Source organism: Chiloscyllium plagiosum, unplaced genomic scaffold (genome assembly GCF_037043375.1).
Source record: "Chiloscyllium plagiosum isolate Xiang-an unplaced genomic scaffold, Cpla_swu_hap1 HiC_scaffold_20, whole genome shotgun sequence".
In the NCBI taxonomy this organism is placed as follows: domain Eukaryota; kingdom Metazoa; phylum Chordata; class Chondrichthyes; order Orectolobiformes; family Hemiscylliidae; genus Chiloscyllium; species Chiloscyllium plagiosum.
In genome coordinates, this window is record NW_028270158.1 from 5,434,780 (window position 1) to 5,450,185 (window position 15,406).

The 15,406-nt window shown below is 44.4% G+C and overlaps 1 protein-coding gene across 3 annotated transcripts in view; it reads right to left on the bottom strand.

Annotated features, from left to right (window-relative positions):
* The window catches only part of LOC122560898 (bMERB domain-containing protein 1-like), a 118,896-nt gene that overhangs the window by 2,488 nt on the left and 101,002 nt on the right, over positions 1–15,406 (bottom strand). For all 3 annotated transcript variants that reach the window (XM_087997611.1, XM_043712129.2, XM_087997610.1), the window contains 2 exons: positions 2,444–2,558; positions 445–527 (listed from right to left, as the gene is read on the bottom strand). In XM_087997611.1, the coding sequence (XP_087853737.1) occupies positions 445–527; positions 2,444–2,558 (198 nt within the window). The remainder of the gene's footprint in view (positions 1–444; positions 528–2,443; positions 2,559–15,406) is intronic.

The following is a 15,406-nucleotide window of genomic DNA, read 5'->3' on the forward strand; positions in this document are numbered from 1 at the left end:
AACTCATATTTTTGTTATAATCTCCATCTTGTTTACTTTATCTGATCATATTATTAATATTTTTGAAGTGCTTTGTTAGGACTTCCTAATATACTCCAGCATTTTCCCAGGGTCCAATGTCAGGCTGACTGAACTGTAGTTTTCTCTCTTCTTCCCCCCCTGCCCCCCCCCCCCCCCCACCTTTGTAGAAACACAGTGCTTCACTTGCTAACTTCCAATCCACTGGGAACATTCCAGAATATTGAGAATTTTAGAAGATTGTAACTGGTGCATCCACAAGTCTCTGCAGCTACATCATTTCGGACCCCAGGATGTAGGTTTGGGACCTGCAGATATTTTGACTTTTGTTCCTTTAAGTGTCTTCAGTAAGTATTCTCTATTGATACAAATGACCAGACATTCCTCGCTCTTATTAGTTCAAATATAGCACTTGTTATGACCTACCCAAAGGTGCTTTAGGTAGATTTTTCAGTGGCCGTAACTTCGATTGGAGAAACTCTTCCATTTCTTTGTCCTCTTCCCTTTCCCTGCAGAAAACAAGTCAATCTTGTTATCCTTCTCACTAAAGACTAGAAGATTTTTAGTTGTTTCTGTGATGAATTTCTGTTTATTCAGCTGCGGAATGTCAGTGACAGTGGATGGAATAAGGTTTTCTGCTTCCCTGTTTGTTTTTTAAATTCACTCCTGGGACATGGGAATCACTGGCTGGGCCAGCATTTATTGCCCATCCCCAGTTGTCCTGGAGAAGGACATAGTGAGCTGCCTTCTTGAACCACTCCATTGACTGTAGGTAGACCCACAATTCCTTTAGGGAGGGAATTCCAGGATTGTGATCCAAAACAACAGTGAAGGAACAGTGATATATTTCCAGGTCAGGATGGTGAGTGGTTGGGGATGATGTTCCCATGTATCTGCCGCCCTTGTCCTTCTAGATGGAAGTGGTCATAGGTTTAGAAGGTGCTGTCTGAGGATCTTTGGTGAATTTCTGCAGTGCATCTTGTGGATGATGCACACTAAATATTAGATTTCAGCTTCTAAAGACTTGATTATAAATTACTTGAGAATAATAAATTTTTCCCCTATTCCTTCCATTTCTTGCAGTACACAGAGCGTAGTAACTGCAATATCTTTTTGTTGTTTACCACACAGTATAAATGTACTATGTGACATGCGGCCCATAATTTTGTTTATATAACTCTCATTTTGGAGACTTTTGTTTAGTGATAGTCGCTGCGTTGTTTTAAGGTTGAATGTGTTACAATCATTTTTTTCCCAGGATTGAGAAGTGCAGCGGAATGGCTAAATCCCACTGTCATATTGTTTAGATTGTTATCCTACTTTATCTTTATTGGGCTCAGCCTCACAGGCCATTCATGAAGTCAGTCCTCGCTGCCTGTGCCTGGGAATTTGCCTAAATGCTGGAGAAGCAGCACAGCTGAAGATCAGATCAAATGCTCAGATCCTGTAATAAACCGCATTGACCTAACGTGAATTACTGGACCACATCCAAATAAAATGCAATTATTTGTTTTGACCAAAAATATTCAAACCAGCATTTTTCAGAAGTTATACACATTTCACAGAATCCCAGCAATGTGGAAGCAGGCCATTTGGCCCATCAAGTCCACGTCGAAACTCCGAAGAGCATCTCTCCCTAACCCACCCCCTATCCCTAAAACTCTGCATTTCCAATGACTATCTCATCTAGCCTGCACACCTCTGGATACTATGGGGCAACTTAGCATGGCCAATCCTTCTTAACCTATACATCCCTGGACACTACAAGGCAATATCTGATGGCCAATTCACCTGCACAGCTTTGGATTGTGGGAGGAAATCCACGCAGATACAGGGAGAATGCGCAAACTCCACACAGACAGTTGCCAGAGGATGGAATCGAACCTGGATCCCTGGCATCATACAGCATCGATACTAACCACTGAGCCACCATGCTGCCCTTACAAATATGTTGATATTTGACGAATAAAATTGAAAACCATAAAGCTCCAGTCAATAATAATCTGATCTGTCAAGTCAACAGGTGAATAATAGGCTTCATACTGCAAAGATGTTTCAGTATTTGCATTTCAATTAATGCTGCTGTCCCATCTAAGTTACAAATGCCAGCTGTATGAGAAAGAAGCTCATCACAGGTTCCATTAATCAATGTTCTTAAACTGTTGAAATGCAGCACATTATCTATACCATTGCAAAGAAATGAAACTCCATCACTCTGCATTAATACTTCAGAATCTGTCTTCTTGACAAGAGAGAGGACAAAAGCAAGGAAGATAGAAAACAGATCACAAATAAACTGGCAAAGAGTCATCTAGTCTCAAAACATTAGCTTACTCTCTCTCCGTGGATCTCTCTCTGTGATCTCCAGCACTTTTTGTTTTTATCACAAATTAACAACATACTCTGTAATCATCCACCTTTTTACCTTAATCTCTCCACCTCTGCATCTTCCACCAGAAAGTCCCTTTTTTCCACTAACTTCTGGATTTTGTAGATTAGTGCATCCTCTTTTTGCTTGTTTTCTGGGTCTTTTTCCTTTTCTGTAATAAACATTGTTTGCAAAATGAAGTTAAGATCATTTCAATCCTATACTTTAACAATAGCTTCAATTTACTATGAGGGAGGTCTGATATGACACTGAGCGGTAAGCTTCTCCAATGGGAACAGGTTACAGCTGGACCACGTGTGAGCTGAACAAGGCTCATGTTGCGGCTATACAGGACATTGGTTAGGCCACTATTGGAATACTGCATGTAATTCTGGTCTCCCTCCTATAGGAAGGATGTTGTGAGACTTGAAAGGGTTCAGAAAAGATTTACAAGGACGATGCCAAGGTTGGAGGGTTTGAGCTACAGGTAGAGGCTGAATTGGCTGGGCTATTTTCTTTCCCTCGACTGCAGAGTCTGAGGAGTGACCTTATAGAGGTTTACAAAATCATTGGAAGCATGGATAAAGTGAATAGGGAAGTTCTTTTCCCTGGAGTGGGTGAGTCCAGAACTAGAGGGTGTAGGTTTAAGGTGAGAGGGGAAAGATATAAAAGGGACCTAGGAGACAACTTTTTCACACAGAGGATGGAATGTGTATAGAATGAGCCGCCAGAGGAAGTGGTGGAGGCTGGTACAATTGCAACACATCTAGATGGGTACATGAATAGAAAGGGTTTAGAGGGATATGGGCCATATGCTGGCAAATGGGACTACATCAGTTTAGGAAACTGGTCAGCATGGACAAGTTGGACTAAAGGGTCTGTTTCTGTGCTGTACATCTCTGACTCTATAATTGTTTGGTTGTACTGAACCTGAATTATGCTGAGAAATAAAAAGAAACTCATTCTACTGAAGGCTTTCATCTTGCACCAATCAGGGCGATTTGCAAGAAATACCCAGTAAAGAGGAACAACATTTGTAAACCAACCATTTCTCATTTTGTAAAAAATGGTGTTTGCCTTTATTTTGGTAGTTGAAACTTTATTGCTGGAACAGCACAGCAGGTCAGGCAGCATCCAGGGAACAGGAGATTCGACGTTTCGGGCACAGGCCCTTCTTCAGGAAGCATCCTGTTCCCTGGATGCTGCCTGACCTGCTGTGCTGTTCCAGCAATAAAGTTTCAACTTTGATCTCCAGCATCTGCAGACCTCACTTTCTCCTCTTTATTTTGGTAATCTTGTAAAGTGCCCTGATGAGTGCAAAATGAAAAGCTTCGATGAAATGTTGAAACAGGGGATCCTGCATTGACCTCGACCGGGATATCTTTTCTGGAAGATACAGACCTCCACACCATAAATGATTCTGCATTATACTGACTGCCTTATATCAGACTTCCACTGCAACTCCAATACTGTGTTGGTTAAAGCTGATGCAGTGATTTACTCTCTCCAACAGCCCACAATTGTCAAAGTTACCACCCAGGTAAATGCTCGATCACACATGTACACTTTTCAAAAAGGCTCACTGGACCCAAAACATTAACTCGGTTTTCTCTCTCCACAGATGCTGCCTGACCTGCTGAGTTTCTCCAGCAATTTCTGTTCTTGTTTGTTTCAGAGCAAAACAGCTTTTGGCTTCTGCCCGTTCTCCTTTCTAACAGGCCCTGACTGCCTGTCAGCTGGTGGGAAGGCATCCCCTGCAGGCCTCAGTCAAAATTCATAGAATCCCTACAGTGTGGACACAGGCCATTTGGACCAACAAGTTCACACCGACCCTCCAAAGAACATCCCACCCAGACCCTTCCCCTATCCTAATACTCTACGTTTACCGCTGACTAAATTGCAGTCAGCTCCTCAGATCAGGTGGTTTGGCAGCAGATGAGGAGCAGTTAATCGCAGTGACGTCTTGCACAAATAACATGATTTTGTTTAAAATCACTTTACGTCACTGCATTGTATGTTCATTCCCGAAGTGAAAGGAAATGCATTTCCTAAAGGACAGTAGCCCTTTTGAGAATTGCTGTCTGCCTGTCACTGCAGGAAGGGGGAGGCGGTATCCTGGTAATGTCACTGGGCTAGCCACAGGTATACATATGGAAAGAGCCCACCTGCTTTATCCTTGCCTTTTCAATGGGGCAGTTTAAAGACTTGAACAGTGAGAACCTACAGCTTTGTTTAACCAGTAACTATTGCCCATAAACCTGCTGGGTTACAACTGTCCAAATGTCACACTGAAGGGGCTAATGGCAACATGTTTCCTGCAGTCATTAAACTGTAGATTTGACAAGTTGTAGATTTAACATATGAGGAATGTTTGAGGACTCTGGATCTATATTCAATGGAGTTTAGAAGGATGAGGGGGGAATTTGATTGAAACTTACAGAATACTGAATGGCCTGGACAAAGTGGGTGTTGGGAAGACGTCTCCATTGGTAGGAGAGACTGGGACCCGAGGGCACAGCCTTAGAGTAAAAGGAAGACCTTTTAGAACGGAGATAAGGAGAAACTTCTTCAGCCAGAGAGTGGGGAGTTTATGGAATTCACTGCCACAGAAAGCTGTGATGGCCAGGTCATTGAGTATATACGAGACGGAGATAGGTAAATTCTTGATTGTCAAGGGGATCAAAGGTTACAGGGAGAAAGCAGGAGAATGGGGTTGAAAAACCTATCAGTAATGATTAAATGGTGGAGCAGAATCGAGGGGCCAAATGGCCTAATTTTTGTTCTTATGCCTTATCTCTTATCAAGTTACCTGTCTGACTGGAAGCAAGTGAATTTTAGCAACAGCTTGAGCACAAAGCATGTGGCAGTGACACATTACACATTACACCCCCTTCATTAATTTCAAACCTAAATCAGGCACAAGACACATTGCAATAAGTTATTGTGTCTTCTCTCTCGAAATCAATTTCACTGCCATAGTCTTAGCAAATGGCTTTAATTTGGGCAATTTTCTCTTGCAATATATTAAATTAGCTGCATATTGTGAATTTTCACTAAATTCAGATTTCACTGTCTGTCCTGGTGGAATTTGAACCCATGAACACCTATATCCCCAGGACATCAGCCCAGGATTCGTGGAGAGCTAGCCCGGTGACATTACCAGGATACCACCTCCCCCTTCCTGCAGTGACAGGCAGACAGCAATTCTCAAAAGGGCCACTGTCCTTTAGGAAATGCATTTCCTTTCACTTCGGGAATGAACATACAATGCAGTGACGTAAAGTGATTTTAAATAAAATCATGTTATTTGTGCAAGACGTCACTGCAATGAAAATGTCGCACAACTCATCGACTCCTGAGTAACTGCTCCTCATCTGCTGCTAATACAGACACAGCAAGCTGCTTTTCTGAGAACTCTACCCCTAAAACACTTGATTTATTAAAGATCTGTATTTGTACTAAAAGTAGCTGAAGCTTCAATGAGATCATTGTGCCCTATTGCACAAGTGCTGAACCACAGACTGCTGTTACCTCCCACTGGCCCTACCATGTCTGACTGGTTAACAGACAGCATGCCTACATTGGGAAACAAATAGAAATGTATTGTAAAAACGGAGGGCTGGAACAGGTCAGCTTTGATATATCTAATAGAAACTGACTGAATTATGCCTCGAGCTGCATACAGCTCCCACATGAGCATTTTAAGAAGGTCAATCCCCACACAACTTAACAAAAGGCAGCATTATGTCAAAGAATTATTTCTAAATCTCTACATTTACTTCATTTTGATTCTCTTGTTGTTTAAAATATTTGCTAGCGGCTCCCCTGATGTGATTTCTGGTTAGATATTCACGTACAATTGAGTGTTTCAGAAATTCAGTGATGTGGAGGGGCCGCTGGACTGGGATGGACAAGGTCAGAAGTCATACGACATCGGAGTGCTATTCAGGTGATGAAGGAGCAGCGCTCCGAAAGCTTGTGATTTCAAATAAACCTGTTGGACTATAACCTGGGGTCATGTGACTTTGGACTCCCTCTAAGCTAAACAGGGAGTCCTCAGCTGGCATTATCTAAAGCGCCAGGGCCAAGAGAGAGATTTACAAGAAAGAGTCAGATACATCAAAATCAACGCCTTCAGGGCCACAAAAGGACCTCATTACAATTTAAATGTGTATAACGGAGGAACATTTGGGGTGAAATGTTTCTCAGGAGTGGGTATTTGTACAGTTCCAAAATTATAATCATCGCATACGTGTGCACTAATGGGTGAATTATGTTAGACACTGTCCCGTTACAGGGGCTGCCAGTAAGTTATTGTGTCCTAAAGCTAATTCCACTGCCTCAGCATTAGCAAATGGCCTTAACTAGGCAATTTTCTCAAGAACACATTTGAGAAACACTGATAGCTATCATTTGAGAAGCACACTCCAGTATTTTTCTGTGTGAAAGTGAAGCCTCCAGAGAGTAACCTCTTAACCTGGCACGATGAAGCAGGAATACTTGTAGTGAGAAATGTCAAAAAGCAGCACGAAATAACTGAAGCAGTAGGTTACCCTGTCAGATGGTTTCTCCTGACTGTTGTCATAATTCTCTAAATGCGTGCAGCTTCCCACAGCTGTTTTCAAGTTCTAGTGGAGTCATGGTGACGTACAGCACAGTAACAGACCCTTCAGTCCAACTCGTTCATGCCAGCCAGATATCCTAAATTAATCTAATCCCATTTCCCAGCATTTGGCTCCAAACCCTTCCTATTTATATACCCGTTCAAATGCCTTTTAAACCTCTCACCCTAAACCTATGCCCTCTAGTTCTGGACTCCCCCACCCCAGGGAAAAGACCTTGTCTATTTACCCTATCCGTGCCCCTCATAATTTTGTAAGCCTCTATAAGGTCACCCCTCAGCCTCCGATGCTCCAGGGAAAACAGCCCCAGCCTGTTCAGCGTCTCCCTATAGCTCAAACCTTCCAACCCTGGCAACATCCTTGTAAATCTTTTCTGAACCCATTCAAGTTTCACAACATCCTATAGCAGAGAGACCAGAATTGCACGCAATATTCCAAAAGAGGCCTAAACAACATCCTGTATAGCTGCAACATGACTTCCCAGCTCCTTTACTCAATTCTCTGACCAATAAAAGAAAGCATACCAAACACCTTTGTCATTACCCTATCTACCTGCAATTCCACTTTCAAGGAACTATGAACCAGGGAGTGATGGGGTCAGATGTCAAAGGAACCTTGACTGAACTCAAAGCTTCTGGGTACACAGACATGGCTGTGGTAGTGTTCCATTCATCTGGGAATGCAACACGACCAGGAGGATGAACAGAAAGCCTTATCTACTTGTCAGTTGCTAACCCATTGATCCACACAGCCTCTGGCTTGAGAGTTAAAGGCCTCCAGATCTTCAAGCTTGCACATGGCTGTGGTCAGATAGAGAACCTGAGGAGGTGTCCCAAAGTTTCCACGGGCCTCTCAGTCAGACAGAGGCGGCCAAATTCACTCGGCCGTATCCTCACTCCCACCTAAGGGATTTCTAGGAGTCGAGTGACCCGTCTGGAGGTAATTGAGACGCAGCCAAGTTGGCCATGCTGGCTCCTAGTGGCAAGGACTCCTCATGAGACCAGTGAGACCTGCAGGTGTGTTGTTGCAATCATACAGATTTACAGCAATAGAGGGAAGGAGAAAGTGAGCCACTGCAGATGCTGGAGATCAGAGTCGAGAGTGTGGTGCTGGAAAAACACAGCAGGTCAGGCAGCATCCGAGGAGCAGGAGAGTCAACATTTCGGGCATAAGCCCTTCATCCACATTCCTATTGAAGGGCTTCTGCCCGAAATGTTGATTCCCCTGCTCCTCAGATGCTGCCTGACCTGCTGTGCTGTTCCAGCGGCACACTTTGACAGCAATAGAAGAAGGCCTGTCACATCTGCGTCAGTGAAAACAACTGAATTAACTATTCTAATCCCAATAATAGTGATAACACAGGTGTAACTGCTGGTCTATATTTAATGTTGTGGCTGCATTCTGGTAAATCACCACTTTTAGTAAAACTACTTTAAGTGAATCAGAGTTTCCTGGACAATTCAATGATTCAGCTGGAGCTTCCTCAGATATTTCTGACCCAGAAACAATGTACGAGTTGAAATACTCAGCCATAAATGTTTGGCAATGTGCATTCTCACCCGAAATAACTTGCATTGTCAGTGAAAATGTAAAAGAACCTTGCATAATGCAATTCATTATTGCTGCTTCAATAAGAGTCACACATCTACAATACTGTACCTTTAGATCAGCTTGGCCCTGTGCAGTGACAGATATTAATCTGTTCAGGTAACAGTTACCCATCTGCATACACTAAATCTCCGCCATTAGATGGAGCCCAGGATCTCAGTGCGGACTCAGAGGCAGCAGGTAGGAGAAGAGATCAGATCGTGGCTAAGTCCCAGGAACAGAGGGTGAGGGAGGAGCAGGAGTCAGACTGACAGCCAGAGTATAAACCAGGGCAGAGGGAGGGGGCAGCTGCAGTCCCTGGTGTCATAACAGAAACTGGGAACTTCAAACGTAAGAGTGGAGTGTGGAAACAGGAGCCAAGGACATAAGAGACACCAACACCAGTCCACCCAGTCAGGCATGTGGAAACCCTCATCTCCTATTCTGCTTTACACCTGTATGATAATTTTCACATATTGGAGATAAAGGACATCACCTATGATTATCAAACTTGGAAATAATGAAGTGCTTTTAGCAGAGGAAATGGACTAAACAAAAACATTCTGGATTAGTGGTGCTGGAAGAGCACAGCAGTTCAGGCAGCATCCAAGGAGCTTCGAAATCAACGTTTCGGGCAAAAGCCCTTCATCAGGAATAAAGGCAGTGAGCCTGGAGCATGGAGCGATAAGCTACAGGAGGGTGGGGGTGGGGAGAAAGTAGCATAGAGTACAATGGGTGAGTGGGGGAGGGGATGAAGGTGATAGGTCAGGGATGAGAGGGTTGAGTGGATAGGTGGAAAAGGAGATAGGCAGGTAGGACAAGTCCGGACAAGTCATGGGGACAGTGCTGAGCTGGAAGTTTAGAACTAGGTTGAGGTGGGGGAAGGGGAAATGAGGAAACTGTTGAAGTCCACCCTGGGGTTGAAGTGTTCCGAGGCGGAAGATGAGGCGTTCTTCCTCCAGGCGTCTGGTGGTGAGGGAGCGGCGGTGAAGGAGGCCCAGGACCTCCATGTCCTCCGCAGAGTGGGAGGGGGAGTTGAAATGTTGGGCCACGGGGCGGTGTGGTTTAGGGCCTTGGATAGAGGTGAGGGAGGAGGTGTGGGCGCAGGTTTTACAGTTCCTGCGGTGGCAGGGGAAAGTGCCAGGATGGGAGGGTAAGTTGTAGGGGGGTGTGGACCTGACCAGGTAGTCACGGAGGGAGCAGTCTTTGCGGAAGGCGGAACGGGGTGGGGAGGGAAATATATCCCTGGTGGTGGGGTCTGTTTGGAGGTGGCGGAAATGTCGGGGGATGATTTGGTTTATGCGAAGGTTAGTAAGGTGGAATGTGAGCACCAGGGGCAATCTGTCCTTGTTACGGTTGGAGGGGTGGGGTCTGAGGGCGGAGGTGCGGGATGTAGACGAGATGCGTTGGAGGGCATCTTTAACCACGTGGGAAGGGAAATTGCGGTCTCTAAAGAAGGAGGTCATCTGGTGTGTTCTGTGGTGGAACTGGTCCTCCTGGGAGCAGATCCGGCGGAGGAATTGGGAATACAGGCTGGCATTTTTGCAAGAGGTAGGGTGGGAAGAGGTGTAATCCAGGTAGCTGTGGGAGTCGGTGGGTTTGTAAAAAATGTCAGTGTCAAGTCGGGCATCATTAATGGAGATGGAGAGGTCCAGGAAGGGGAGGGAGGTGTCAGAGATGGTCCAGGTAAATTTAAGGTCAGGGTGGAATGTGTTGGTGAAGTTGATGAATTGCTCAACCTCCTCGCGGGAGCACGAGGTGGCGCCAATGCAGTCATCAATGTAGCGGAGGAAGAGGTAGGGAGTGGTGCCAGTGTAATTACGGAAGATGGACTGTTCTACGTAGCCAGCAAAGAGACAGGCATAGCTGGGGCCCATACGTGTGCCCATGGCTACCCCTTTGGTCTGGAGGAAGTGGGGGGATTCAAAGGAGAAATTGTTAAGGGTGAGGACCAGTTCAGCCAAATGAATGAGAGTGTCGGTGGAAGGGTACTGTTGGGGACGTCTGGAGAGGAAGAAACGGAGGGCTTGGAGGCCCTGATCATGGCAGATGGAGATGTAGAGGGATTGGATATCCATTCTCTGTCTCTCTCAGCCTTTCAAACAAGGGGGGAGTGCCTGGTGATCGTTTGGATTAAAAAGAAACACCAGGACACTGAGAATTCAAAGGACAATAATTCCTACTAAAGAAAACACTTATTGGGTGGGAAATAGGGGTTGCTTCTTACTGAAAACCCCTGAGCAGGGATCATCGCTGTTAGACACATCTATGGTTTAAATTACAAAGCTCAGAAAACTGTTTTATTTTTATGATATTAGAAGAAAGAACTGAGAATGCTGGAAATCAGAAACAAAATCAGAAATTATTGAAGAGACTCAGCAGGTCTGGCAGCGTCTGTGGAGAGAGGAAGTGTTAATCTTTTGGGTCCTGTGACCCTACAACCCTACTGAGTCTCTCCAGCAGTTTCTGGTTTTGTTTGTTTGAAAGCCAGTTGTTTCAATATTTGTAACCAGAGTCATTCTTGAACAGCTTTTGGGAATAGGTTTGTTTTATTGGAGCCAAATTTATGGAGTCAGGCTGAAGGGTCTGTTTCCGTGCTGTACATCGGTGACTCTATGACCCAGAGCAAGGCCATTCAGCCCACTGACTCTGTGCCAGCTTTCTGTGGACCAATCTAGTTGGTCCCAATGCCCGCTTTGTCCCTATCACCCCAAGAGTTTATTTCCCTCAAGAAACTATGTAAATCTCCTTTTGAAGTCAGTTTTACTAACTCTCACTTGAAAACTGACAGGGAAGACCTAGTCAGTCAAAATCAGTCAACTGGTTGGAAATGACAATAACCCGTTTAGAAGCATTACACCATTTAAAAGGCATCTGGATGGGGATATGAATAGGAAGGGTTTAGGAGGATATGGGCCAAGTGCTGGCAAATAGGACTAGATTAGTTTAGGATATCTGGTCGGCATGGGACAAGTTGGACCGAAGTGTTTCCGTGCTGAACATCTCTGTGACTCTAAGTATCCCTGAGATAACAAGAAGAAAACGTAATCGCCACTGATATTAAGATCAAAAGACACGGGAGTAGATGTGGGCCATTCAGCCCATCAAATCTGCTCCACCGCTCAGTGAGATTGTGGCTGATCTGATAATCCTCAACTCCACTTTCCTGCCTTCCCCCCCAATAACCCTTCATCCCTCCGGATTAAAAATCTATCTCAGCCTGAAATATATTTAAAGACTCCGTCCTCTGCAACAAAGAATTCCACAGATTTACTATCATCTGAGGGAAGAAATTCCCTCTCATTTCTCTTAAATGTGACCCTTTAATTTAACATAAAGCAAATAAACCACATGGCTGGAACAAGGCTTTTAAGTCAAACTCACTGAAAGCTTTCTCCTTTGACAGTGAAATCATTGCATCAACATCAGAGTCCTACCAATTTATTTTTATTCTTTTTTTAGACATGAATTCATCCTTTCTTTGCGTAAACAGCTCAATATTTCCACCATGGTGCTTGATTAAAGTAAGCAAATCACTGAAGTGGAAACCTTTAATATGTCCCTGGAAGTCTGCAGAGCCATTTTGTTAAATTTAGGTTTCCCAAGTTATATTTTCTACGACATTAATGTTTCCGTTTTCCATAAAGTATTGCACCCGCTGAATACATAACGAGCTTCTTATACCTCAGTCCAACATCGTGTTTGGAAATCAGCTTTTCTTAAGGTTGCAAAGTAACAGCAACTGATGCCAAAACATCTTACTGCCCCCTAATGTTATCACTTATCCAGTCTCTCTTTCGACTGATGCTGCCCACCCTCCAATGTGTTTGCAGCATTTTTACAGATTTTTAGATTAGATTCTCTACAGTTTGGAAACAGGCTCTTCGGCCCAACAAGTCCACACCGACCCTCCGAAGAGTAACCCACCCATTCCCTCTGAATGATGTATCTAACACTATGGGCAATTTAGCAAAACCCTAACCTGCACATCTTTGGACTGTGGGAGGAAACTGGAGCACCCGGAGGAAACCCACGCAGACACGGGGAGAACATGCAAACTCCAGACAGGCAGTCACCCGAGGCTGGAATCGAACCCGGGTCCCAGGTACTGTGAGGCAGTAGTGCTAACCACTGAGCTACCATGCCGCCCATAATTGAGGATTATCAGATCAGCCATGAATGGCGGAGTAGACACAATGTGCTGAATAGCCTACTTCTAGTTTTAGGTCTTATGTCCTATTACTACATGCCTTTAAGTGCTGATATCTTTATATTCAAGGAAGGTCATTTAGTGTATCTAAATTCGTTCATCTAGGTAGGCCTACAATCATCCCTTATATCGTTCATCTTTTCTTAAATAATTCCAAGGTTTCTGCCTTTATTATTCTACCTGGAAGCTTCATTTTTCTCTGAAAAATCCTTTCTACAAATTTCTTTTCACAAATTTTTCACGTCCTTTCATTGAAAGTAATATTCCAATTAACTGTCTTTACATCCTTAGCAATCATAGAGATGTACAGCACGGAAACAGACCTTTCAGTCCAACTCGTCCATGCCGACCAGATATCCCAACCCAATCTAGTCCCACCTGCCAGCACTTGGCCCTCCAAACCCTTCCTATTCATATACTCATCCAGATGCCTTTTAAATGCTGCAATTGTACCAGCCTCCACCACTTCCTCTGACAGCTCATTCCATATACGTATCACCCTCTGTGTGAAAAAGTTGCCCCTTAGGTCTCTTTTCCCTCTCACACTAAACCTATGCCTTCTAGTTCTGGATTCCCCTACCCCAGGGAAAAGACTTTGTCTATTTATCTTATCCATGCTCCTCACAATTTTATAAACCTCTATAAGGTCACCCCTCAGCCTCCGACGCCCCAGCCTGTTCAGCCTCTCCCTACAGCTCAAATCTTCCAACCCTGGCAACATACTCTTTTCTGAACCCTTTCAAGTTTCACAACATCCTTCCGATAGGAAGACCAGAATTGCACGCAATATTCCAACAGTGGCCTAACCAATCTCCTGTACAGTCACAACATGACCTCCCAACCCTTGTAGGAGAAAGCGAGGACTGCAGATGTTGGAGATCAGAGCTGAAAATGTGTTGCTGGAAAAGCACAGCAGGTCAGGCAGCATCCAAGGAGCAGGAGAATCTGCTGCCTGACCTGCTGCGCTTTTCCAACAACACATTCTCAGCTCCCAACTCCTGTACTCAATACTCTGACCAATAAAGAATACCAAACGCCTTCTTCACTATCCTATCTACCTGCGACTCCAAGGTCTCTTTACTCAGCAACACTCCCTTGGACCTTACCATTAAGTGTATAAGTCCTGCTAAGATTTGCTTTCCCAAAATGCAGCACCTTATGTTTATCTAAATTAAACTCCATCTGCCACTTCTCAGCCCATTGGCCCATCTGATCAAGATCCTGTTGTAATCTGAGGTAACCTTCTTCGCTGTCCACTACACCCCAATTTTGGTGTCATCTGCAAAATTACTAACTATACCTCTTATGCTCACATCCAAATCATTTGTGTAAATGACGAAAAGTAGTGGACCCAGCACTGATCCTTGTGGCACTCCACTGGTCACAGGCCTCCAGTCTGAAAAACAACCCTCCACCACCACCCTCTGTCTTCAACTTTGAGCCAGTTCTGTACTGTGTACATCTTGTAATAAATCCACTTATGTATACATCTGTCCCATGTAAGCTTGCAATCTGAATATTATTTTAAAATCAAGCAGTTTTTAATCAACTTGTTCAGAGTTGCTATCACACAACTCTAAAGCGAGTAGGTTTTGAACCTGGGCCTCCCGGGTCAGGGATACAGAAGCTATCACTGTGCTACAAGAGGGCCCTAAACTGCATATCCTGACATTTTTGGAGTAGTTCCATTACTTTTGTTTTAATCAACTGTTCCAGTAGTCACTACATTCAAACTTGTCTAGGAACAAGGGCAGGGCTTTTTTATATACACTCCCTACAGTGTGGAATCAGGCCCTTAGACTCAACAATACCACACCAACCCTCCGCCCATACCCTATTATCGTATATTTACCCCTCGCTTATGTACTCCTGACTACCCATTCTGATCATTATGGGCAATTTAGCATGGCCAATCCATCTGACCTGCACATCTTTGGACTGTGGGATGAAACCGGAGCACCCGGAGGAAACCCACACAGACTCAGGGAGAACGTGCAAACTCCACACAGGCAGTCGCCAGAGGCTGGAATCAAACCCTGGTCCCTGGCGCTGTGAGGCAGCAGTGCTAATCTCTGAGCCGCCCCAACAACGACTATTGTAAGCGTTTCGATAACATTTCAAGGATCGTTACTGAGCAGATCAAGGGTTAGAGTCAGTTGGAGTTAATAAGAAGGGAGTAAATAAAGGAGCAATGGAAAAAGCTCTCAACACAAACGTGGTGTCAAGGAAGCAACTGTAGGCCACTGGTGCTTTTGAATCCTGGGAGCTAGTAACTGCAGCTAAATATTGGGGCCGGAGCTAAGGAAAAGTTCTGATAGCCACAGGGGTCTTGGAGGAAGCCAATGAGCCATAATAGCTCAAGGTGGAAGACAGTGGGTTGAAATAAGCTCCCAATATGAGTCTTGAAGAAGAATTATACCCGAAACGTTGACTTCTCCACCTCCTGATGCTCCCTGGTCTGCTGTGTTCTTCCAGCTTCCTGTTTGTTTACTTTGGATTCCAGCATCTGCTTTTTTTTGTCTCTAACTAAGTAATATTTGCTTGCGCTCAGGGAAAGCTTCAGACAGTATCAGTTTGGGAAAGCTAGCTGTTAGCAGATCA